Here is a 23,840-nt window from a genome sequence, read left to right on the forward strand (position 1 = left end):
GGCTGTGTTTATCTATGATAGATGCTCTGACCCCACTTGAGCCTTGGATGTGTAAGTTTTCTGTCTGGAAGTTGATGCTGTTTCTGAAGGCTGCAGTACAAACAGGCTGTACTTCCCCTTAAGAAATCAGAGAACCAGGGAGAGCATGGGATTTCTTAAATACAAACTAGAATTTCTTAAATACACAGTCTGAGGGCTCCTTAGTAGCCACAGTTTTTCAGAAGTTGCTTCCTTACTGGAAATTCAGTCCATCTCCTGTCATGTTAGGAATGACATTGCTGAACCTCAGAGATTCAGTATGTACCTGAATATTACATATTAGTTTGTATCTATTTCACTTTATTATAATCATGTTGGTGGTGTCATGTTGATTAAATGCAGTTTTTTAAAATAATAATAGACCCTGCTGGTAAGCACAGCACAGTGCAGCAAGGGTGGGAGCTGCCTCCTGGCAGGTGTGTTGAATGTACAGTTGCACCTGCCACAAGCTATGTACACAAATTTGAAGTTAATTTTACCTTTGACCAATATTAATGGGTCCCCCTCATTACTACCTAAAAAAGAATCTAAAACAGGCTGATAAAGGAATGTGCAGGAAGTGCTAACTAAGCAACCTACAGACCAACAGCGGAGTTTAGAAGACAAAAATGGGATTATTCAGGCTTTTTTCTTTTGAAAAATGTTGCTTTGAGGAAATACTTCTACCTAACTTTTAAGAAAATAAAATAGTGCAAAAGATGCAAGAAGGTGTTTCCAAACAAAACTAAGATCTATATCAATATGTTTTGCTCTATGGGCATATTAGAGTTTTATCATGTTGGTTAATGATTAATTCTCCCTCAGCACATGCTTTGAAAAGAATTCTACAGATCTAGTAGACAGGGTTACAAAAGCACATCTTGTGCAAAAGCAACTGTTAGGCAGGAATTAACAATCCCACATTAAAAATAATAACTGGATAATGCCTAGGTGAGGGTTTAGCATTCAAGCTCTTTAAAATCAATCTAAAGCTCAGGCACTGAATGCACATGAAACCGCGGTCAAGATAAATCATTAACTAATACCTGTTGTTCTGTTTTTCTTTTTAGACCTCCAAAAGGAAGCGTGGCTACATTAAGAATAAACTAATTTTAAAGAAAGGCAAGAGACCCAACAGGAAGACAGTTTAAACACACTGTTCTGATTGCTAATACGAAGCAGTTGTCCTTGAGATAACCAGTCTTTGCCTTTAGCTCAAATCATGTTTCACAGCAACATGAGGGTACAGAACCATCATTGGTCCAGATTATTGTACAAAATTTTCAGGCAATGTCTGATTAAAAATATTGGCTTATTGAGAACAGCTGTTTTAGATTTGTAATGTGAAGCAAGACAGAGCTGCTATCCAAGTCTAGCAGCATTTTTTTTATTGGTACATATTATCCTTCAAATCTGTTGAAAATTTGGACTGACTTTACCAAAGAACCCTGTAATTTGGTCCTTGGCACATGCATTACTTGTCAATCTTTTCTGGAGAACACTGTTCAGCTGAATAGCAGCAGTATGAAAACTGGAATGGTGACATCTGAAAATGACTCTTTTTCAACAAGAAAGAGATGGCAGAGCTCTCTCAAATTCAACTTTCAAAACAAGTTACTCCCACGATTATTTTTCAATGGTTTCTTTCAATGTCCTTTTACTCTTGCTGCAGGCTGGTTTTGAGCTGGAGTGTAAGAAGCAAAGCTGCAGTTTTCACAAGAGGTGACAGGACAGATGAATTGGACAAGCTGCTTTTGTTCAACACGGGATTGCAGTATTGCTGCCTTACACTGTCATTTCACAAGGTAGACAAGGCAAATCTTGCACACTGTAGATACAAGGGCTAAATTTGTAACCTCCTGAAAGATCTGAAACGACAGTAATGAATGCTATAATGACATACAGCTGAGCACCATGGAGCTGCTGGTGCTTCAGAACACAAATTAAACTATTTTAGGTGAATGTTTACATTGGTAAAACAAGTATAGCCTGGTTACTGGGGAAAAGAAGGTTGACAGGTATACAAACCCCTTTTCTGTGGCTATCAAAGGTAGAAGATTTGCAAACCTCTTCAGATTTGCAAACCCTCACTGCCTTTCTGGTGAGGGTGGAAGTTTTTCTGGAAATCTGTTTCTCTGCATTTTATTTGGAGTGCTTAAATCAATTGAAGAAATTCCTGCTCTAGTGCTATTTGCTTTGTCTGTCTTTTATACTGGTTCGGTTTGGGGTTTTTTTTAAGTGGTGAAAGCTGTCAGATTAAATGCACTAAAATATAAACGGAGACTGAACGTGTTCACTTTCCAGATATAAGGAAACTTTATACAGACTTGAAATTTTTCTTTAATTAAAAGGAAAGGGTTTTTTTGCAGTTTGTTTTCCTGCCACAGGTTGTAACTTTTTATAGAAACAAATCTTGCATCAATAACTTGATGTAAAATGCAGAATAGTATGTACCTTTCATGAAGAAAATGTAAATTTACAGTGTTCTGTGAGAATGTTACTGCTGACTTCTTTCCCAAGGTGTAGAATATTTTTTTGATTTATGAACTCATTTTTGACTTCAGTGGTTTATACAGACCAATATTACAGCTGCAACATTTTCACAAAGGTAATTAAATCTGGATTTCTGGCCCCTGTCGTTTGGAGATTTCATTTTATTTTGTTGCTTTAAAGCTCAATGCAGACCAGTTGTCAACTGTAGGGGAAAATAAAGTTAATTCAAGTTTTGTGTTAAGGCTGTTGTGTCCGTTTTGTTGTGATTAACTTGGTAACATGTTGTTTGTAGTCCTAGTCATAAATTAAGACACTGGAATTCCATATTGCAAATCTCCTGCCTTCACCAAGCTGCTGTAGTGAAGCCACAGCATCTTCTTAACTCCCTCCAGCTTAAACCAAGCCAAATCCAGGGCCTCTGCTGTGATGAAATCAAGCTGGCTGTCATATTTCCAGGGAAGAGCAGCCTGCCTTCCCAACCACACATTGCAGCAACTCCTTCCAGCATCTGGAGCTCCCCAAGCTGCTACAGCTGCTCACCCACCAGCAGAAGGGCTGAGTGATGATGTGATGCACGATTCCTAGTGTCGTGCTGCTTCCAAGCCATTCTGCATCCTGACCATGGGTGAGAAATAAGGGATCTAACATTTGGAAGAACACCTGAAAAGGCAGCAGGACAGAGGCTGTCAGTCAGTCTGTGGCTTGGCAGTAACTCAGCCTTGTTTTAAAAAAGGAAATACACGATTGCCCTCCCCTCTTCACGTACCTTTACATTTGGACAGTCTTCAGCCTTAGGTAGCAGTGTTCTCTTTAACAGCAGAAACAAGTGGATCTGAGGCATGTGAAATAAAAATAAGCCAACTGCAGGCATCCCAGCCAACCTGGGCCTAAAGTTGCCTCCTACTTACCTGAGCTTTACTTTTTTCCTAAATCTAACATGACTTCAAGTATTCTGCCAATGTTCTGCAGTTAAACTTAAATAAAAAGTTGGGAGTCATTGAGGCATCCACTTAGAAAAAGCAACATTACGAAGAAGAACTGGCACTGTCTCACCTTCCTTGGTTCCTCAGGAATCTGCACACTGGGTATGTTTACAGCTGGATCCTGGAATCAAACAGCTGAACTAACTCCTGCCTCTTTGGGAGAACTGCACAGAGCTTCTACCAGCAAAGACTATCAGCCTCTTCCCTCTTCATCACACACTCTTCCCAGACTAGTTTATTTCCTTAGCTCCAGCCATCCTTTTTCCTTTCGTTGTTCTACTGTGTCAAATTTTGAAGCATAATGCCACAAAACAGTAAAATAAACCCAAAAAACACCAAAACAATAAAACCAAACACAACAAAAGACACGTGAGCCAGGCTCGCGTCAGCAGTTGCTAAGGAACTAAAGCTGCAAGTGTCTAGAATTCAATAATAATGCCTAGGTTCTGTATCTCTTAATAATTAGTGGTGGGAGCAGTGAGACAGACAGTGCTGTTGGTAATCCCAGAAGAAATACTTTGACTTGCAGAAGTAATTTCATAACAAGGAGAAAAGTTGTTAATTAAATATCTTGATAGATTTACTCTTGAATAAGCAGCTGAAGCTTTGACAGAGCTCCTCGTACATACCAGTCTCATCAGGAGTAAAAACTGAAAAAAAGAGTATTTGGCTGTGACTAAAACGCCCTCACATCTTTATCCCAAGTGGATAAACTGCTCCAAGATGGGGCCTTGAAGCAGTGCCACGGAAGGCAAGGAACAGGGCTGGGTAGTGTTTCCTGCCCTATTTACAGGCAGCGTTCTTTTCCGTTTTGCATTAAAACAAAGTGTTCCAGCAAGATTGTTTCCAGCACTGTGGATGAATGTTCAAAGAAAACCAGAAGGGCATTATCTAACACTTGAAAAATGCTGACCACAATCTGTGTGATTCCTTTAGAACATTTTTTCTCCTCACACAAGTGCCCAATGCTGTAATAATGTAGAGTTGTGTTTTAAGAGGTTCTAATCAAGAATCCCTGTTGGTGATGAAGATTAAATGAAATGGGATTTTCAGAAGCAAGGGTACACCTTTACCTATTTCCTTTTTACTTGCCAAAATGAAGCAGTTGTTCCCCAGCCTTTCCTAAAGCTGTTGTTGCTGCCCAGCCCCATTTTCCCTGGGCAGAGCTATCCAATTTAACCAAAAAACTTACCTTCAGAGTGTCTGGGAGAATAAGAAGGGTGGAAAAGCCTCACAGCAAACCCAGATTAACCTAGCAAATCACTTCCATGGGAACCATGCTCTGGTGTCATACACAGCTCCTGGACAGTCAGTGACTGACACCACTGAACTAAGGCTTCCATGGAAAGAGAAAGGGCAGCCCACTGCTAAATGAAACAAATCTTTTATTCATGAGCATTCTCATTTTAAATTCACAAATTATGAAAGGAAGGCAAATCAGAAGAGACTGCCAGAGCATCTTTTAAATGATAAAGGTATAAATTTTCTTTCTGAACATTTCTAATTTAAGAAAGAAAAAGGTTGCATAGGCTTTCTACAGGTGTGCACAAAAAAAAAATTGAAGTACATGGAAGTTTTTACATTACAATTCAGTGTACATCAGCTACTTGAAAAGGAAAGTATTTACTTGCAATTCCAAGACAGCTACTGGAACAACCTACAGAATAAGGCTTATGAATATTTACGTTTCAGTCCTGCAAAATATACTGAACACATACTATCAGAAAAATAACATGACACTTGTGAATCTTGTTCTGGAATCTCTCACTGATGGGATCTTTTCTGAAAGGACTTTTTCTGTTCGTGTCTCCCAAGTTAATTTGGGAAAGAAGCAGTGATAATGGCATCAGGGGATTCTTCATAGCATCAGAACAGAACAAAACATTGGCCAGAGCACAAGTGGAATGTCCTCGGCATGCAGAAACAACCAACCATGCAGACAGAGAATCTTCAATAAATTACAAGCAGAAAATTATTCAAATTTCTCCTCAAAAGAACAGCTACAGCATCTCTGTAGCCTTGACAGACACACCATCCCAGCTGAAAGAGGTCTACTCCTTCAGGGGCCCAGGCCTGCATGCCTGAGACACAGAGGTTTGCAATGGCTATTTAGTGAGTATGTGTCTTGTTCTTTGGTGTGTGAGAGAGTTCTGGGAGGATGCTCCATGTTTAACTCTGCTTTTTCCATTGTTCTTTGTGATGATACTACAAACTGTAGCAATACTCTTAGGTACTTATCAGACTAATCTCTAGAACAAGAGCGGATCCATTATAAAGTGAATTCTTGCAGGTGATAAAGTACAAGTGTTCCTGATGATACTCAGTAGCAGTTCAGTGATTACTGCAACAGCATCATTTTGGTTTTGTTACAGAAAACTGTTACATCAACTGTTCCTAAAAAATAAGATTTTTTTTTCCTCTTAAAAAAAAGTGTCAGTTACAAAACCAAGCTCATACAATCCACTTTTTTTTTAAAAATAGGATTTAAATCATTTAGAACACAAATCTTACTAATGTGCAAAAAAAAAAAAAAAAAAAAAGACAGACAAGAGGACTAAATAGATTTAGGAGGAAAAGTAGCCACACCTTCATTAAAATTAAATAGAGATCTGAAGTTCAAATCCAAAGGAACAACTAATGGAATGTTTCCTTGTGCACACACCTCCTCCACTCAGCCTTCTGAACTGCTCAAGAGATTTTAACATCTACCAAAAACACAAAATGCAGGATGCACAAGGACAGATGTGAGCAGTGCTGTGACCTGAATATCTCTGCAGTATAAGCATAAGTCAGTGTATGAACAGAGCAGACGGAAGGCACAAAATTACTCAGCTCTACAGATGGGCATCCATGCTACTGTGTGTTAGAAATACAGTGGTTTTGTTAAGGGGCACTGTGGAAAGGAGCACTGAGCACATTTTACATGTGCCTTTTGCTGCCACCTCTCTCAAAAACATCTTCATTTCCAACAAATAAAAACCTAAAAAGCGACAAAGCCTTAACACACTTCTAGAATCCACTTTGTCCGTGTCACAGTGGGTACCTTACAAAGCAAGATCAAGTGACAGGATTTTCTTTGATTTTTCTTTTTAACACTACAAAACAAATTGTATCCCATTTCATTTGTTTCATTCATAAAGTTATTATCCCGGTGGAATAATTTACTAAATTGTTACTTTTACATCAGGGAATCATTTTTCTGGGAAGGCTAGTTACATCACCTCTACTCATCCAGATGTTTTATCAGAAGCAATCCCATTTAGTGGAACATGTAAGCCAGAAGTGCTGGCATGCCAGCAGCCAGAGAACATTACACAGCAAGATCAAAGTTACCAGAGCAGCTGGCTCAGGGGTGGTGACCAGAGATGGACTGAACAGCTGGAGCATGAACAGACAAAGCAGCGAGGACACGACAGGTTAGTGTGAAGAACAACGTTCTGGAGAAGGTATTGCTACTTCTTAGAGGGTGGCAGGAAATTCACACTCATCAGTGACAGGAAACACGCCCTGACCTGGGCAACCCAGAGCGAAGCGAGCACGGCCAGTGGATCATTCTTACATCCGAGTGAGTTACTCGCTGACTGTTCAGACAGATCGACTGCCATTAACAGACACGTCACGTTTTAAGTGCAAAACATTTTTGGCAAAAGTGAAAAATAGAAAAACCTTAACCAGTACTAATAAAAAAGTATTTTCTTAAATACTAGCACAGGGCCTGATCCTGCAAGCACACAACTCAGGGAACCCTGGCCGAGTCCAGCCAGGGTTCTGTGCCCTAACACTTGGAGGAAAAGGTCTTTGAGTTGCTGTTGGTGTTGGTACTGTTTACATGTAGTGTAAATAACACACACAACACATGCACACCGTGGTACTTAGGGACCTGTGCCTGTGTGCCTGTGGATCTGCACACACAAAATGGCTCCTGAATAAACCCGAGCTCGTGCTTATTGTGAGATGTATCATTCACAGTACATAGCTTCCCATGGGGATCTTCTGGGAACAGGACCTATCCAAGGACATCCTGAAGTTACATACTGTATCATTTTAATGCCTTTCAGGTAAAGTTAGGAGGCAACTGCTCTCTCCTGTCAATGGGTCTTCCAGAGAGGATTCATGTACAGCCAACCATCGCCCTGTAAGAAAATTAAGCAGAGTTTACAAACAAGATTTATAAATACCAGATCCGTGTATGTCCACACAAAAGCTAAAATAAGACCAAACAAGAAGCCATCCCTATCACCTGAAAATTCTGTGTTTAAAGAATTGACAAGTAATGTGGGTGGGAGGGAAAAAATTACAAGGAGGGGGAAGAGATGCAATGAGAAGAGATGCTGATTTAAATAGCAGCTAATGGAACAATTCCCACAGTCAGTCTCATTTTCCCTCCACCTTTCCTCCAAGAAAGGGGAAAGATGAACTTGTTAAAATTCATTTCCTTTCATACAGATGAAACCCAAGACTGTGTTTAGGATGTCAATGCTTACTTACACTGGATAAATCTCCCTACATTGTGCTCATTTTAGTATGCTAAGATTATGGGGGAAGTGAGTATGCAGAATTTGAGAAGTAAGGGCTGGATTTTAAAGAAAAACACATCACTTTATGTGCCTAACATTAGGCACCAAAAATCCAGATCAAAATCAATCTAACTAAGGTGAACAAGTCCACAACATAGAGATGGAAAAGCCCACTGCTCTCATTCAAGAGCCAGACTGTCAAAAAGAACATTTAAGCAATCAGTGGTACATAACAACACCAGCCCATGACAAAATCCACAGACATTCACTTGTCCCCTGTGCAGGAACTTGCTAAAAGGTCTCTAAACCAAGAGACTCCAAGTACCTCTTTGGCAAAGTATTTGGGTTTCCAGGGAGTTGTGAGCGCCGCCCGCTGCCTCTCCTCTGCTCGCTGCCTCTCTTCCAGGCGGTGCTTGTGCTCCGTGGCGGCATCGATGTTCCCCTCCTTCAGGGAGCTGGTGACGTGCTGCCACAGGCGCCTGCCCAGGGACAAGAGCACAGGGGAGGGTGACAACAGCTCTGCCACAGCCCCTGCTGCTGGACACCACACTGCTGGGCAGCAGGCTGAGGCCACAATATCCATGCCGGACATTTCCAAGTCCCACAGCTTGGGAACCATCACTCTCCTAGGATATTCATCACATTTGTGGACCAAATTCTCAGATTCACTCAGATTTTCAGATTCACCCAGTATTTTGCAGTGCAACTTTCTCAGTAAACTGTTTATGTTCTGTTCACCACCTGAGCTTTTTTCTCAAAGCAGGTGGATTTACTTCTACCATTTCCAGTTCACATTCCTTACTGATGGTCCTCCACCCTCCAAATAACAGGAGTTTCATTCTGCGTTTTTTTGCAGGTAAATTTTTGAATTATAAGGAAGTGTCAGGCAAAACCCAAGAGTGCACTGAACTGGGACACTGACTGGTCCAACAAGGTCACTAGCAGAGGAACTGATTCTAGGGAGCCGCTCTAGGTCGGTGTTCTGTATTCCCAGTTACAATATTTACCAGCACAGAGCTACACATTTCTCACATAGTTGATCATGCTCAGATACAGTGCCTTATATCAGCCTAGCAGAATCTTTGCCCAGAAAAGCACTGAGAAAAATCCTCATAGAACGGTTTGGGTTGGAAGAGACCTTAAAGATCCTCTAGTTCCTCCCCGCCTGCCATGGGGAGGGACATCTCCCACTAGATCACTCTGCTCAGAGCCCCATCCAACCTGGCCTTGAACACTGCCAGGGATGGGGCATCCACACCTTCTGGGCAACCTGTGCCAGGGCATCACCACCACCCTCACACTAAAGAACTTCTTCCTAATATCTAATCCAAACTGCTCTGTCTGAAACCAGCCATAGCTTTCACGTATGTCCAGGGCTGTTTAAATGAGATTGTGTTCACAATGTGATAAACTGCAGATCCTGCAGAGCCACTGGATGGATGCAATTTGCTGACTAGTATCTAAAAAACACAATAAATACACTGAAAAGCTACTGGTTTCCTTATTTACTACAATCTGTATGTTCCACACTACAGGGGAAAAATGAGTTTGTGGATAAGCAAGTGGTCTAGAAAGTAGACAAATTGTATCTGAGCCTGCACAATGACTCAAGACACCTTTGTAAAATAAAAAGACCTTTACAGATAATAAAATATAGTTTAACTCATATTTTTAAATCCTTCAATAAAATGTTCCTAAATTCAATTAAGGTATTGATTTTTCTGAAGATAAACATGAACAGTTATTGACAGTGAATACAGATCAGGTTTTTCTAATGTACCTAGTCCGAGTTAGGCACATGATGTAGGTGCCAAGAGGCTCAAAACCACCTGTAAGTGTGTCTTTATATCTCATATTGCCTCACATTTTAGATACGTTTATACAAATACATATTCTAAAATATGTAAAACATGAAGCAGTTTCAATGATATGCAACATATAATATATATACCAGTTTGAATTGCTTGCAACAAGCTGATTTGCCTACCATGTCGCAATCACTCCAAGAAGCAGGTGAAAACACTGCATTACCATTTTCCAGATGCTCATTAAAACAAATACAGGCCTTTCCCCCATCTACAAAATTGATGTACTCGTCACTACAGTGTAATATATGCTCCAAGGAACCAATACACAGCCTCACTCAGCTCTCTGTGCCCAGATTTCTGTGCTGTGGGAAGCAAGGAATTTTTGAACCACAGCACTCAGAGCTGCAGTTGGCTTCCCTGCTCTGTTTCCACCCAAAGTTCAGGACAGCACTGCAAAGCCTCTGCCCTTACCTCGACTCCAGTGGCCCTTGGTTTGCTATGGGCCTGATCTTTTTCCTGATAACAGGCAGTTTGGTGGTGTCAATCACTTTGGTGTCTCCATTGCTGTAAGTGAATTCCAGGGTGCCGTTCCATTCTCCCTGTGCCTTGCACACAATGGTGTTCGTCGGATTGTGCTTCACCTCGGCCGTAACTCTGATTCAAGGGGGAAGGAAAAACAGACCACAGACATAACTGGTACCATTTACTATCAGCACACGAAAGCACCACCTTGCTAAAGGTGCAAGCAGCTTTCTACCTCCACAAATCAATTATTCAAGCAAAGTAGTGATGCTGCCTCCAAAAAAGAAAGACTCATCCCAGGAAAGCTCTTCTAACACAGCAACAACTTGGGGATGACATTCTCACTAAATACAGTAGTAATCCAACTTAAAACTGTGATACCTGGCTCAAGCCCAGACCAAATGGTTACCTCAGCAGCCTGAAAAACAATCCCTGACATTCATGTGACATTTTCAATACATGATACTTTCATGCCTGAACATAATGCTGCTCAGAGACCCACGTCAAAAACTTTGGGTATCTTTGTTTTCTTTCTTTAGCTCTGCAAGTTCACTTCTCAGCTGCTGAGAAGCAATGATTAAAGCCACCTCACCAGTCAAAGAACTGGTCTGAGAGTGAGCAAAATAGACAGGTAGTACTAGAAAACTGAAATGCAGGGAGAAGTTTTGTGAATGTGCCCATGAGCATGCACACATGTGCTTTAGAAAGCCATGTAAAGTAATGTGTAAACTCAATTTTTTAATTACTAAAGTAATACAGCACAACTTCCCCAAAATTTTACTCACCCTGATGGCACCAATTATTAATCTAAAACTTGTAAAGAAAAGCCCTGTCAAAACAGCCTCATGTGGACATTTACCTGAACACAACATTGAAATGGTTGACACACACACATATGGAAGAATACTTACACCATCTGAAACAAAACAGAGGCAACCATGCAAAGCACAGTCTCCTCTGGACACTGCAACAGTCCACAGCAGAGCAAGAAAAGGATCCAATGTTAATGACTGGGACATACCCTGAGCATAGAAGCAAGACAGGAGGCTGTCCTGCACAGTGCCTATTTGCACCATTAGTAAAGGGGAACCAAAGAAGGTAAACAACATTTTCACCATCTGGAATTTCAGTGCAGAGATGGGAGTCCCCATTAGGGAGGTACCACATGGGCAGTGACACTTTTGCTTCTCTCCTCTTTTCAGGAGCTCCACCTGGAACACCAGTTCATCTACAAGACTCACACAGAAGCAGCAGCTGGGGTAACAGAAATATTGCCTTTTCCACGTATATTTTTCTGATCCTACACTTACAGCAACTTTTACAAGCAACAAAGCCTGGAGAGATACATTCTCTTTATCTTAATGAGAGAAATACATCCAATTCAGTTAAACAACATCATATGTATTGCTACAATAAACTGCCCTAGAGCTTTAAGTCATCTCCAGCACTAATAGGAAAAGAACTTCAGCTATCTGTCTATAAAATACTGCAACAGAAGAACTGAACAGATGCCCCAGAGCCCTTCCCCTGAAATGCAGCAGCAGGTAAACAAGAGTAAGGCAGTAATTGCTGTACCTGTGGACCTTCCCTCCATAGAAGGGCTTGGTGTGGAACGTGACCGTGGCAGAATAGCCCGTTCTGGCACAACTGATGTTGACTTTCCCTCCAAGCTCCACCCAGGGGATGGTAAGGATTGAGCGAGCGTAGGCACTGGGCAGGGTGAAGACATACTCCTCTTCATGTTCCAGCAAGTGAAGGACACCTGTGCAGGAAGAGGAGAAAGTGAGGTGATAAAAGGTTCTGTGATAAGACCTGATGGTCACTGACCAATTAAGCACCATCAAAATGGACATCCACAGAGAGCATGTGCAGCCCTCCTTGAAGGAGAGCACTGTCTGCTAAGAAACTCTGCTTTCTAGAACAAGTTTCTTCCAATAAGCATTTTCAAAAGCATCCCATTTGACTGTGCACCCTGACATATTGATTGCTACCAAACAAATTTTCAGAAAATCTGACTGGATTCTTTACTTTGCATTAGTGTTAAAAGCTGGATAAACATAGAATATACACCTAAAAAACCTTACTGAAAATTCAGATGCTCTGTCAATTTCCTATTAACTTTGCTCTTTAATTTCCAAATGGCTGGTTTCTCACACTGGCTTCGAAAAAATCTTGCATAATCCAAGAGGTGCCCAGCAGGGCCACTGCTCTATCAGCACCAAGTCCAATGTCCCTACCAGGCAGTGAAAATTACTGGTAATTCCATCTCTTTCTGTAAAGGTTCCTCCACCCTCAGCACCATGAGGCTGTAACTAAAAACAACACACGACAACAGCCGTTTTTCAACATTACTTGGAAGTTGCACAAAGAAAGTTGCTTTCCTGATCAGACCTTTGCAGCTTCCCCTGGGGCTAAGGATACAACTCTATCTCCATAAAAACTGTAGTTTGGTCTTCAGGATAACAGGACATAAGACCAGGAAAAGAGCACCATAAACCTTGCACGCAGAATTAGATCATGCCAAATGTCTGCAGTGTATTTTTTACTAGAGTTTTACAGTCTTTTGTGTCCCATTTACTAACTGCCTAAAGGCAAAAATGACAGCTTTGAAAATATTTTTTCACAACGGGGACTGAAAATAACCTATTACAGGAAGAACTCACAACCCAGAAATATTTGGAAAAAAAAAGAAAGGAAAGATATTTTGACACAGTAATAGTATTGGTTTAGTAGCAAGATAAGCTTGAGCCCATTTGCCTTCACCCTGGGGCAGGCAGGGGAAGAACACACCGTTAGTGGTATTGATTAATCTATCTGTTTAAGGGAAAACTGACACTACTTTTTCAAAGTGATCTCACATTTAATGAAGAAAAAGCATTAAATAGGAACATGACACTACTGCTGCCAATATGAAAATATGCCTTTAACACTGCATAGAAATACAAACTTAAATTAAAACACAGTCAAAATTAAAAGCACAGAGCTCTAAGAGAGCCCTGATCTTGAATATAGGCTCCAGCTAACAAAACTAAATACAGGTACAGGAAACTCTGCAATTTGTCACTTCTGCCTTCTGAACTATTGCACAGGAAAACATTTGCAAACCAGAACAGTTTCATGCAGTTGTTCTCAGAACCTCTGCAACCTCAGCCTCCCAGCAGTGACACAGCCAGCACGTCCCCTCCAGCAGCTCTGACACAAGGAGCTGGGAGTGCAAAAGCACACAGAAAAGCCATGTCTCAAAAGCACCTTTAATCATTCCAGCTTGGCAAGCCACAAGTTCCTCGTGTCACGTGCTGAGCCCTCAGCAGCAGGGAAAGGCCAGGAGGACACAGCCAGAACACACAGACACGTTTTGCCTCCAGCTTCCTCAGCTTCACACCTGCACAGACATCCCAGCTGAACACACTGCAGGGAGGCTGAACTACCCAACTCACCCTGGACATGCACCCAGAAATAACTTATACTCAAAAAACTACTCTGGCTATCAAACTCATTAAATGGATGCTACAATAGCATTAAGTTAATAAAAAACAATTGTAGAATCATAGAATGGCCTGAGTTGGAAGGGACCTTAAAGATCATTGAGTTTCAACCCCCTTGCCATGGGCAGGGACACCTTCCACCAGACCAGGCTGCTCAGAGCCCCATTCAACCTGGCCTTGAACACTTCCAGGGATGGGGCATCTACAATTTCTTTGGGCAACCTGTTCCAGCACCTCAACACCCACACAGTAAAGAATTTTTTCCTAATATCTAACCTAAACCTATTCTCATTTTAAAGCCATTACCCCATTTTCCTGTAGCTACATGCCCTTGTAAAAAGTCTCCCTACCTCTCCCATCCTCCTCTGATCACCACTGTATGTGATGCTCCTCGTGTGAGAGGAAACTGGTATGATAAACAAAATTTCTTTATGGGTCAGTATAGGTTTGCCTCTGTCCCTCTGATGGGATCAAGAGATTTTTCTCCCTAGTCAGATGGGAGGGGCTCAGAGCTGCAGTGCTGCCAAGCACATTTAAAGTGCAGAGCAAACAGCAGCAGTGACCTTCAATGTAAATATTTAACCACCACAGCAGGTTAGATATTAAAAACTGAACCCAGCTCTCTTGGCAGTATTTTTAGCACCCGGTAGCATATTTTCTGAATTCCTTGAACACCTGAATAAATACATTTTTTAATGAAGTGCTATCTCACTTGAAATGTGACTCCAGCTCTATAATTACAGTCTAAAAGAGATTAAAGGGCAGATCTGAAATACCCATGACTTGATAATACTTTTAGTATTAACCTGACTGTTTTGCATTCCATTGTTCACCGAGCTCACATGCAAAACCTCGTTTAAATGAAGCACCACAAACACTGTGGCTGCAGCACCACATTGAACAGAGACTTGTGCTCCCTTAGGGGAGAGGAAGCCAAAAATTACACTGAGATTCAACATTTGTAACAGGTACCGCAATTTGAAGTAACTCCCCACCCTGCAAAGTCTCAATCTTGAGACATCAAAAGCCAATTAACTGAAAGCTATCAGTTACTTTACAATGTGTCATTTTTACACCTGTTCATAATCATTACATTGCAACTGATCTTTAAAAACAACTGCTGGAAAATACACAAGCCATTTTTCTTTTTTTGCTTCCCTGCTGTAAGGGATGATTCAAGTTTAGTTCAAAAATGGCTATAAGTAAATACACATGTAAAGCTGTAGAATATTCTCCCATTTTTAGTTTTTTCCTCTCATAACTAAGAGTTCTTTCAAAAACTTCCAATTCCTTTAAAAAAAAAATCTAAAGTATTTATAGGCAACAATTGCACAAGGAAGAATACACCAGACCAATACTCTGGGAGGAACAGTGGATTTAGTAATCTGGTTTGTTAGGAAAAAATGCTACAGAGAAGGCTGAATTTGTTAAAAACCATTGCAGGATATTGAAATTCCCCCTTGAAATGTCCTCAGCACCATTTACTCCTCCTTTTGACTCCAGCAATGTATTCAGAGTCACACCCCTATCCATGACCCCTCAGCCTGCATTAAAGGAAGCGATGGCCTGGCATATCACTCTCCCAGTTTGACTCTTACATGTCCCTCACTGATGCTGCAGCTTTGTGAATTGATTTCCCAGTAACACATATTGACAAAAAACCCCAGAGGAGGCTCTGGATCAATAAGCTGCAGAAGAGACATGTGGGATTTAATGCTTCCCACTGCCTGCATGGAGATCAATCTGAACAACAAATGGCACGTGGGACTCCAGGGGTCTGGGGCAGCTTTCCAATTTAAGCAGCTCTTCACCCTGTGTTTCTCATAACACACAAAGAGGAGCAAGTTATGTGTAGGAGGAGCCCCACACGGGTGTTGTGCATCACCAACTGCCCAGACCCCCACAGGAAAACAGGAAAAGCCAGAACTGGGCTCTTATTGTCTCAAACCTTCCAGGCAGCTGTGCTGAGCAATGCTCATTTTTCAAAGACTGGAACCATTTGCTAAATTAGGTAAAGAGTGCCATGCTGTATCAAAATGGTTCTAAAAACACTGGGCTAAAAATATTAACGCAAAAATGAGTACTTAGGGAAATACTTAGTTAGCTCTAATTGCATGGAGCAATCAAGCTTTGGGACTGATAAATTTTAAGTCACTCATTTCTCAGTACTAGAAATTATAGATCTGTACATCTATTAATACATACACATACATGTATTTGAACAGAAGGAAAAAAAAGAGGAAAAAACATTCATTGCTTTCTTTTAAATTTACCCTGGAAAGAGCATTGAACCTTTTACTCACCTATCAGATCTTTTCAAGTTGATTTCATTTGAGAAAAAATAATTTTTGGAAGCCTATACCTCACTACTTTTTAAAACATTTAAAATATCAGAAGTGAAAACATCAAATGTAACTAGCCACTTGACAATACAGAGCAATCCATTTAAATGTACTTTATGCTCTCTGCAAAATTAACCCATAAATCAAAGATGACACTTTTTGTTGGCTTTTGCTGCTCTGAACCAAAATCCAAGAGCAGAAAAGGAACAGGCACAGCTGACACTGAGGTGTGCTCACCACAGCACCATTACCCCACAACCAATATCCTTTTAAAGATTCTATGGACCATGTAAAAACCATTAAATATTTATATTGACTCATCCTTTGCTAATTTAAATCTTAATGTGACCCTGTTCATTACAGCCTCATCTCCTCCCTCACTCTTTCATTAGTACATAATTAACATTAACCAGAATGAGGGACTGCACATGCAACCTAAGTTCTTCTATGCAAAATACCCTCTTTTCTATTCCAGGTGGCTTTCTCATGAGGAAACTCGGTGCTGACTTCTCTGAAGAATGGGGGTTTTGTCATACAGCAAAGAAAAGTTGCAAGGCTTCATTAGCAAGCCAGATTTAGAGCACTCATAACCAGAGATGAAGAAAGGCTAGCATATAAAACAGCTCCCCACATGGATTTCCAGCAGTGCTCTCCCAATTGTTCTGCATCTCTGCAACTGATACTTACTTTGAATCAACAAACAAAAATCACAGACAGAAAAAAAAAATCTTAGTCACTTTGAGGTGTGACACACACAAAAAATCACACCACTGAGATACTGAGCTGTAGCCTTTGTGTGCCAAGACCATACCATCTTTAAATCCCCTAATTCTTTAAATTCCTTTATAAATCTTTGTACTTCCATGACATCCTATGTCAGCTTCTAACAAAAAGCATTAAAAGCAATATGCTCTATACATCCAAGGACTTGCTATAAAAATATGATTCAAAGCCTCCACAGACACATTACCATTACCATATTCTTTACACACACTATAGGTCCAAAAATTCAGTACTACTTTATTTCTGCAAATAGCCAACTGCAGTAGAAAAAGCTCCACTGAACTGTTGGAGGGACACATTGGAATGTTCAAAACACACCTCAGTTGCTTGTGTTCAACATCAGGCTACAATGAAGTTTCTGGTCATTGTCACAGAATCATAGAATGGCCTGGGTTGAAAGGGACCTTAAAAATCCTCTTGTTCCAAACCCTCTGCTGTGGGCAGGGACACCTTCCACCAGACCAGGTTGCTCACAGCCCCATCCAACCTGGCCTTGGAAACCTCCAAGGACAGAGAATCCACAACTTCTCTGGCCAGCCCGGTCAGACAGAACTGTTCTGATACATATCTGACTAGAACAAGATGGTCACTCACTACCAGTAAATTATCCAAAGCATTAATTACAATTCTCTAGCACTCTGTCTGGAAGGATGTTTTTCCCCTCTCCCATATCAATTAGTACTGATATAATCTGTAGTATAATGAACCTAATATTGAACCAACAGCAGAATTATTTAACCCAAGTCTCAAAACAGACACAGGTACTTTAGAGGCATCGAGGAAACTGTATTTTAAGTAACATGATGCCACATCTAAAATCCTTTCTCCTCTTACAAAGAGTGAAAGACCCACACATGTATGTAATTTAACTCCAGCAACAGGCAAAAAAAAGTGCTGCATGTTAATAATGAGGGGGAATTTAGGACAAAAAAAGGAGAAAGAGACAAGAAAAAATCCCAACAATAACACATGATTAGTTTGGTCATCCAATGCACAGTAGCAAAAACACCCCACAACAATCAAAACCCAGAGATTTTGAGGATTCATGAGATGTTACTTTGTCTCTCATCAAAAGTAGGATCAGTGATATTTCATTCCCCAGAAACTCAATCTGCTTTTAAAAGATTAAAATAAGATTCTACAACCTTACCAGCTAACCTTGGTGTGTGAAGTTCTCTCCAAGGAGCTAACTTTAAGTTTCTACCTATCTTAAGTAGCTTCATATGCCTTCTGACTATCAGCACCTTTCCACACCCCAACTCACTAACTTTGCTAGACTAATTCAGCCCATATGAAATATTGCAACTCTAATATGTCCCTAAACAGAAGGAAAAAATTTTGAAATTATATTTCACATTACTAAAATTATTAGGCCCTGCATTGCCTAGGCACAAAAATACAGCCTTAGATTTTCCACACTTTTAGTCCAACATCTCCTTTTTGTTGGTTCAGCAATCTATTCCCTGGTACTCACACTGACCTCAATCTACTACAGAATTTATACTTATGCAGCACATAAGAAAGAAGCATCTCCAGTAGATTCTAATTTTTGCACAGCTTGACAAATCCACACACCAACTTAATCAGGAAGATTTCCCTGGACCTAAAATAAATAAACAAAAAAAATTAAAGAAAGTGCAGTTTCAAGAGAAGGAACTGCACATTTTAAACTGAGGCTGCCAGGCTTAGGCTTGCTGTTTTCAGATGACAGAAAAGCCTCAGTGGTACAAGTTCTTGCTGACCATTGCCAGCTCTCAACATGCAACAGATATGCTTGGGCTGCACTGAAGTGTCTCCATCACTTCCCAGAAATGCTGTGGCTGTGAATGCCCCTGCTCTTGCACTGCTTACATGAACACAAAGATGAATAGTAACTATGAACTGGTGAACCCAGATTTCCTCCCAGCATGCACATCACAGAGACAGCAGCAAACCTTGGAATAAAAGAGTTTGCTACTGCAGATGTTCCCCAAAGCCCGCCTCCACTCCTGGGATGTCTCCAGGATCACAAAAAAAAAAAAAAAAGAAAGAGCATAGGGAGGAACTGATTCTCACAAGCACACATTAAACAATCCTTGGGGTGAGTAAGCAGTTAATTCTTAGACCCTTTCTCTCTCAAAACTGGGACACATGAGGACTTTGAAGTCTTAAATAATCCCCACAGTAGACACCCCCAATCCCAGGGAACTGTGTGTGCTAGCAGCAAGAGAAAGAAATTTCCCTACTCCTACATAATCATAAGTGACTTTGTGTTTAATTTTATTTCCATTAAATAGTTCCTTCACTCAGCAAAAGAGTACTAGAAACGAACATGTACCAGAAAAATGCAGAATGTTAAGCCAGTGACTCAGACTGGCAGTAGTATGGGCAGGGGACAGACAGACAGACCAATTTCCGTTCTGACACTCCCTTGCCAACTTCCTTAACTCTGTACTCAAAGCAAAATACCTAAGTCATGGGAAGAAGGAAACACATGCGCTAACATAGACTTTTATCACAAGGGTATCAAAACCAGTAGTAAGGAGGTTTCATGCCTCTTCTATTAAAAAAAGGGAATATATTGCCATCAGGGAAGGAGCAACTGTAGTCCTTTCCACTGGTCTTTAGTTTTAGATAGTGGAAATAGCAGAATATATCTGTATTTTTTCACCATAGTTATTTTGTTGCTATTAATAAGCAAAGCCAAGCCACTGCATTTCTGCATTTCCCACTCCATTTTTTTACCGCCATTAATACCACAGTATTTAACATAATGGTGACAAAAAGAAGCAAGTTGTCTTCATACTTCTGAGACTACAGTCCAAAAACTATTTAAGTAAAATCCATACATAGCATCTTACCCTCAAACAGCCAAAAGGACTAAATTGCTTAGAAACACACTTCTCTCAATGCATTAACAGTCAGTGACAATACTGGTACAAGTGTGTGCATCAGTTCAGATCATCCATTAAGGATTTGTTATGACTCCCTGTATTTCTGAACTCAAGTTGGGCAGTGATTTATCACAATGTACACTGCATGTGTAGGATATAGAAAAGCAGGATTCACACCTCTACTATGTGACTTTCTAGAAAGCTTATGTAAATAGACTAACTTTGCAAACACTACAGAAATCATGATTCTTTGCAGAAACTATGAAAAACAAATGTCAGGTTTATGCAAAAATGAGTTTCTTCTCATTGCTTTGTTCCAATAATGAACACCAAATCCCATATTACTTTGAAAGTGACCAAAAATGATCTCACAGAATATGCCATAATTTGTCATTTGCTATTATGACTTAATTATTTCTGAAGTCTGGCCACATAAATTAACAGAGTCTCATCAATATAAGCACACATTTATATATGCAATGTTCATTTCACATTCTGTCTGGACAGCAAAAGGTTATATGAAACCTACAGTTTTAATTCCAAACTTCACAAAAGCAAACAGTCATAAGGTTCAAATGAAAGGTCAGAGGGACAGCAAGTAGGAAAACATTTGGATTTCTGTTGACACCCAGAAATATTAGCTAAAAAAAAGCAGAATAAAAGCACATTTCTTACCTTCACCTACCATAGAAACACCTATTGACATGCCCATGAACTTGCTTTTGGTCCATATGTGAGCGTTCACACACATTTTCTTCTCTTTGCACTCACAGTAAAAGCAAGATACTGGTGGATGATGAGACACTTGCTCAGCTACAAACCTCAGCTTGTAGCACGAGGACTGGTCCTGGCCAAGCTCCTTGGCTGAGTCCTTAGAAACCATGGAGGCACCATTAGTTCTGAATGCTTTCACTTTATCTCTAGGCACATCCCACGAGCAGTGAAAGGTTTCACCAATTATAGGGTTATAGGGCTTCTTGGCAACTGCTCCCTTTCGGCCTTCGTGAAAAGCTGTTAGATAATACTCCACAAAGCAGATAATTCTTTCCTCGGGAGTGGCTCCAGCTGCAATTGACAAAAACAGGTCTGGATGGGCCATGAAATTTGCATACATCTCCAGCAGGGATCTTTTCTCCAAAATAAATGTTGGAAGCACTACCTGTATGCAAAGCAGACAAAGGCATATATGATTTCCCTGTGATCACACTACTGAGGGGAAAGGGGGAGAGGGAACAGTTAGGACAGCTGTAATTCTGACCCTGCCAAATTTTGGGATAGCACATTTCCCTCCCATTCCACAACAATTTAATTTTCTTTGCAGTGTAAATAATGAGTGAAGGAAAAAGCAGTGGAGTGGCCTTGATACCCATGCAGGCTGCTTCCTATTTCATCGTGACTTTCAGGAGCAGCTCACACAACAGGGATGGGCTGTTCCACGCACATGGAAACCCACCTTTTCCTCTCCTCTAACAAACCAGCCATTGTTTTCTTTGTTTACAGGACACAAAAGCATACTTTGATATAAACTAATGTACACCAAATGTCAACAAACCAAACTAATCATAACCCTCCAAAATGGGAGGGGCACACCCTCCAAAACCACCAGAAGATGAGTGTTTTATATGAACGTACCCATCACCAACCCCTAAGTGCTGGAGAATGTAAGGGGTACATCCATCCCTTCTGTCAAACATCTCTGTCCCATATTTCACTCCTGGGCCCCTGACTACCCACTCTACACAGAATAGGTCCCTTGCAGCCTCTAACAAACCAACCCAAGGATATCCAACCACAACCAAATATCAAGTTTATTTCCAAGTATAAAACCATCCCAAGGAGCCTTCCCAAGAGGCTGTAGGCAAGAAAGCACTCCCCATTTGCCCTAGAGTGTCATCACATGTCATGCCCCCCCACAATTCCCAAGCCAAATCCCTTGCCATCCCTAAGATCTCCTGTCTCCCCCAAGCCCATGGCACACCCCCTCAGTTTCAGATGGTTCCATGTCACTGTGGTGGGCCCCTGCATGGCTGCGCTTTATTTCAGACAAGTTGAAAGACAAACTGCACAAACCATTACATTCATATCATGGGAATAGAGAGGCTCCCTTGGGCCCAGAAAAAAACCTGGGGCTGAGCACTAGGCAGTCTGCCCTGGAGGGAGCCAGCCCCAGGTGACTTGGATACAGTCTCAAGGGCCTTCTCTAGCAACGCAGATGTCGCCAAGGTCACTCACTTCACAATAACACTTTGTTGGAATTTTCCAGTGAAGCATCCTGGAGGGTACTGCAAGGCAAACAAGGGCTAAGGAACATAATTTATTTCTCTCCCTTCTTTGCCCCCATGCTCCCCACTTTGTGCAGGTCTTTCGCAGGGGAGCTCAAGGGTTGCTCTCATATGACCAAAAGGAATTTCTGGCACACACAAATTTATCTTATGTGAATCCAAGTGGCTCAATGATGCCAGATGCAAACCTGCTGTCCTCTATTACAGCAATTCTTCTGCTTGCTTCTTTAAATTTTCACTGCATTTTCACTTTAAATTTTTACTTTTTCCCTTTCCCAAAAGCAAGGGTTATTTACAGCTGGCAGGGAGCCACTGTTTGTCACAAACACATTTACTTTCCCCCTGCTGGTCCAGCTTGCCATTCTAAGTAGGACCAAAGCACAGATCAGCCCTTTTGGATCCCATGGATAATGAAATAGAAGCTTTCAAACTTTTATTAATCATTCAGTCCTTCTCAAAGAGAACTTGTAAACAGGAACAAGAATTCCAGTCACAGCAGCTCGAACAGAGTCTTTACAGCTACACAGCAAGTCACAGCACCTCCTGCAAAAAGAGAGAACTGCTGCATCTGGTAACTTATCTGCTTATTGGCTCTCTCCTTCTGTATTTTATATTTACACACACACAGTCCTTCATAGGCTAATAATTTTTACAAGTTTAGATATAAATCAAGCAAAGTTCCATCTGTAATATTCCTCTGACTCTACTCTCTAAGCTTTGAGGACTCCACATGATTTCTGCTACCAACCTGAATGATGGAGGACCTTAATTTTACACAATATGTGGCAGACTGAGTGCTAATGACAGCCTACAGTGCTGGTGGTGTGACAGTGGCAGGCTGAGGATATTGGTTTTCAAAATGAAATCCAAAACTTTGAAGGCAAAGCAGAAAGCCAGTAGAGTTTTTTTTTTATTTTTAGCTCTTTAAACAATTCCATCTTATTTGCAGCATTCTCATTCTGACCAGATATTCATTATCCAATATAATCTTTAGGAAAATGCAATTCAGCAGTTGAAATCCTCAATTCAGGATCTCATTTTAATATAAATCATACACAAAAGATCAGGGTACAAGATGGGAAAGTGACAGCAAAACATACAAAAAATCTCCCATATTTTCTGTCTAGAAGTACCAGTAGTGCCTTTGTGAGTTCACTGCAGAGACTTGAAAGGGCAAACTCATTTGAATAAACAGCACTCTGCATCTCACTATGTCCAAGAGCTTCTCTCTGAAGACAGTGACCTTTATTAGCACAAACAGAGGAGAAGAAAACTGCAGACCATCCTTCAGATGATTTTATGGTACAACACTAAGACTGCCGTGCTCTCATCCCATTGTCGTGGTCACAGAGTCTTGGTACCTCCTCCCTTAAGTCCCAGATGGGTGCTTTGCTTAACACAGCTACACCAGCACTGCCACCAGGTGAGATGTGATGAATCACTGGACTCTAACTATTGAGTTTCAAGAATCAATTTAAAATCTGAGCAGGCCTGAACTCCAGCTCAAATGATCTTGCCTTAAAAGCCTAACTAAGCTGGAAATTAAATCCTCAATTGTGGCAGGAATGGATCCACTGAATAACTGAATTGTTTCCACACAAGGAGGCAGAACTATGAAATAAAAATATTTTACTTTTAAAGCTTACACAACTGCAGTATTACAAAATATGCCTACAAAACATTGCATTTTATTAAATAATCTCATACCCTCAGTTTCAATATGCAACACCACCA

At 40.8% G+C, this 23,840-nt stretch overlaps 2 protein-coding genes across 3 annotated transcripts in view; one reads left to right on the forward strand and one right to left on the reverse strand.

The window, feature by feature from the left end:
- STT3B (STT3 oligosaccharyltransferase complex catalytic subunit B) overlaps positions 1-2,752 on the forward strand; it is a 51,291-nt gene extending 48,539 nt beyond the window's left edge. Inside the window, exon 16 of the mRNA XM_066555633.1 lies at positions 1,089-2,752. Coding sequence (XP_066411730.1) covers positions 1,089-1,169 — 81 coding nt within the window. The 3' untranslated portion in view covers positions 1,170-2,752. The remainder of the gene's footprint in view (positions 1-1,088) is intronic.
- A 3,280-nt stretch (positions 2,753-6,032) lies between these two features.
- The window catches only part of OSBPL10 (oxysterol binding protein like 10), a 111,900-nt gene continuing 94,092 nt past the window's right edge, over positions 6,033-23,840 (reverse strand). For both annotated transcript variants that reach the window (XM_066571535.1, XM_066571542.1), the window contains exons 8-12: positions 20,500-20,983; positions 11,917-12,103; positions 10,291-10,473; positions 8,337-8,490; positions 6,033-7,627 (exon numbers count right to left, since the gene is read on the reverse strand). In XM_066571535.1, coding sequence (XP_066427632.1) covers positions 7,583-7,627; positions 8,337-8,490; positions 10,291-10,473; positions 11,917-12,103; positions 20,500-20,983 — 1,053 coding nt within the window. In that variant the 3' untranslated portion in view covers positions 6,033-7,582. The remainder of the gene's footprint in view (positions 7,628-8,336; positions 8,491-10,290; positions 10,474-11,916; positions 12,104-20,499; positions 20,984-23,840) is intronic.

Source organism: Molothrus aeneus, chromosome 1, assembly GCF_037042795.1.
Source record: "Molothrus aeneus isolate 106 chromosome 1, BPBGC_Maene_1.0, whole genome shotgun sequence".
NCBI classification, from domain to species: domain Eukaryota; kingdom Metazoa; phylum Chordata; class Aves; order Passeriformes; family Icteridae; genus Molothrus; species Molothrus aeneus.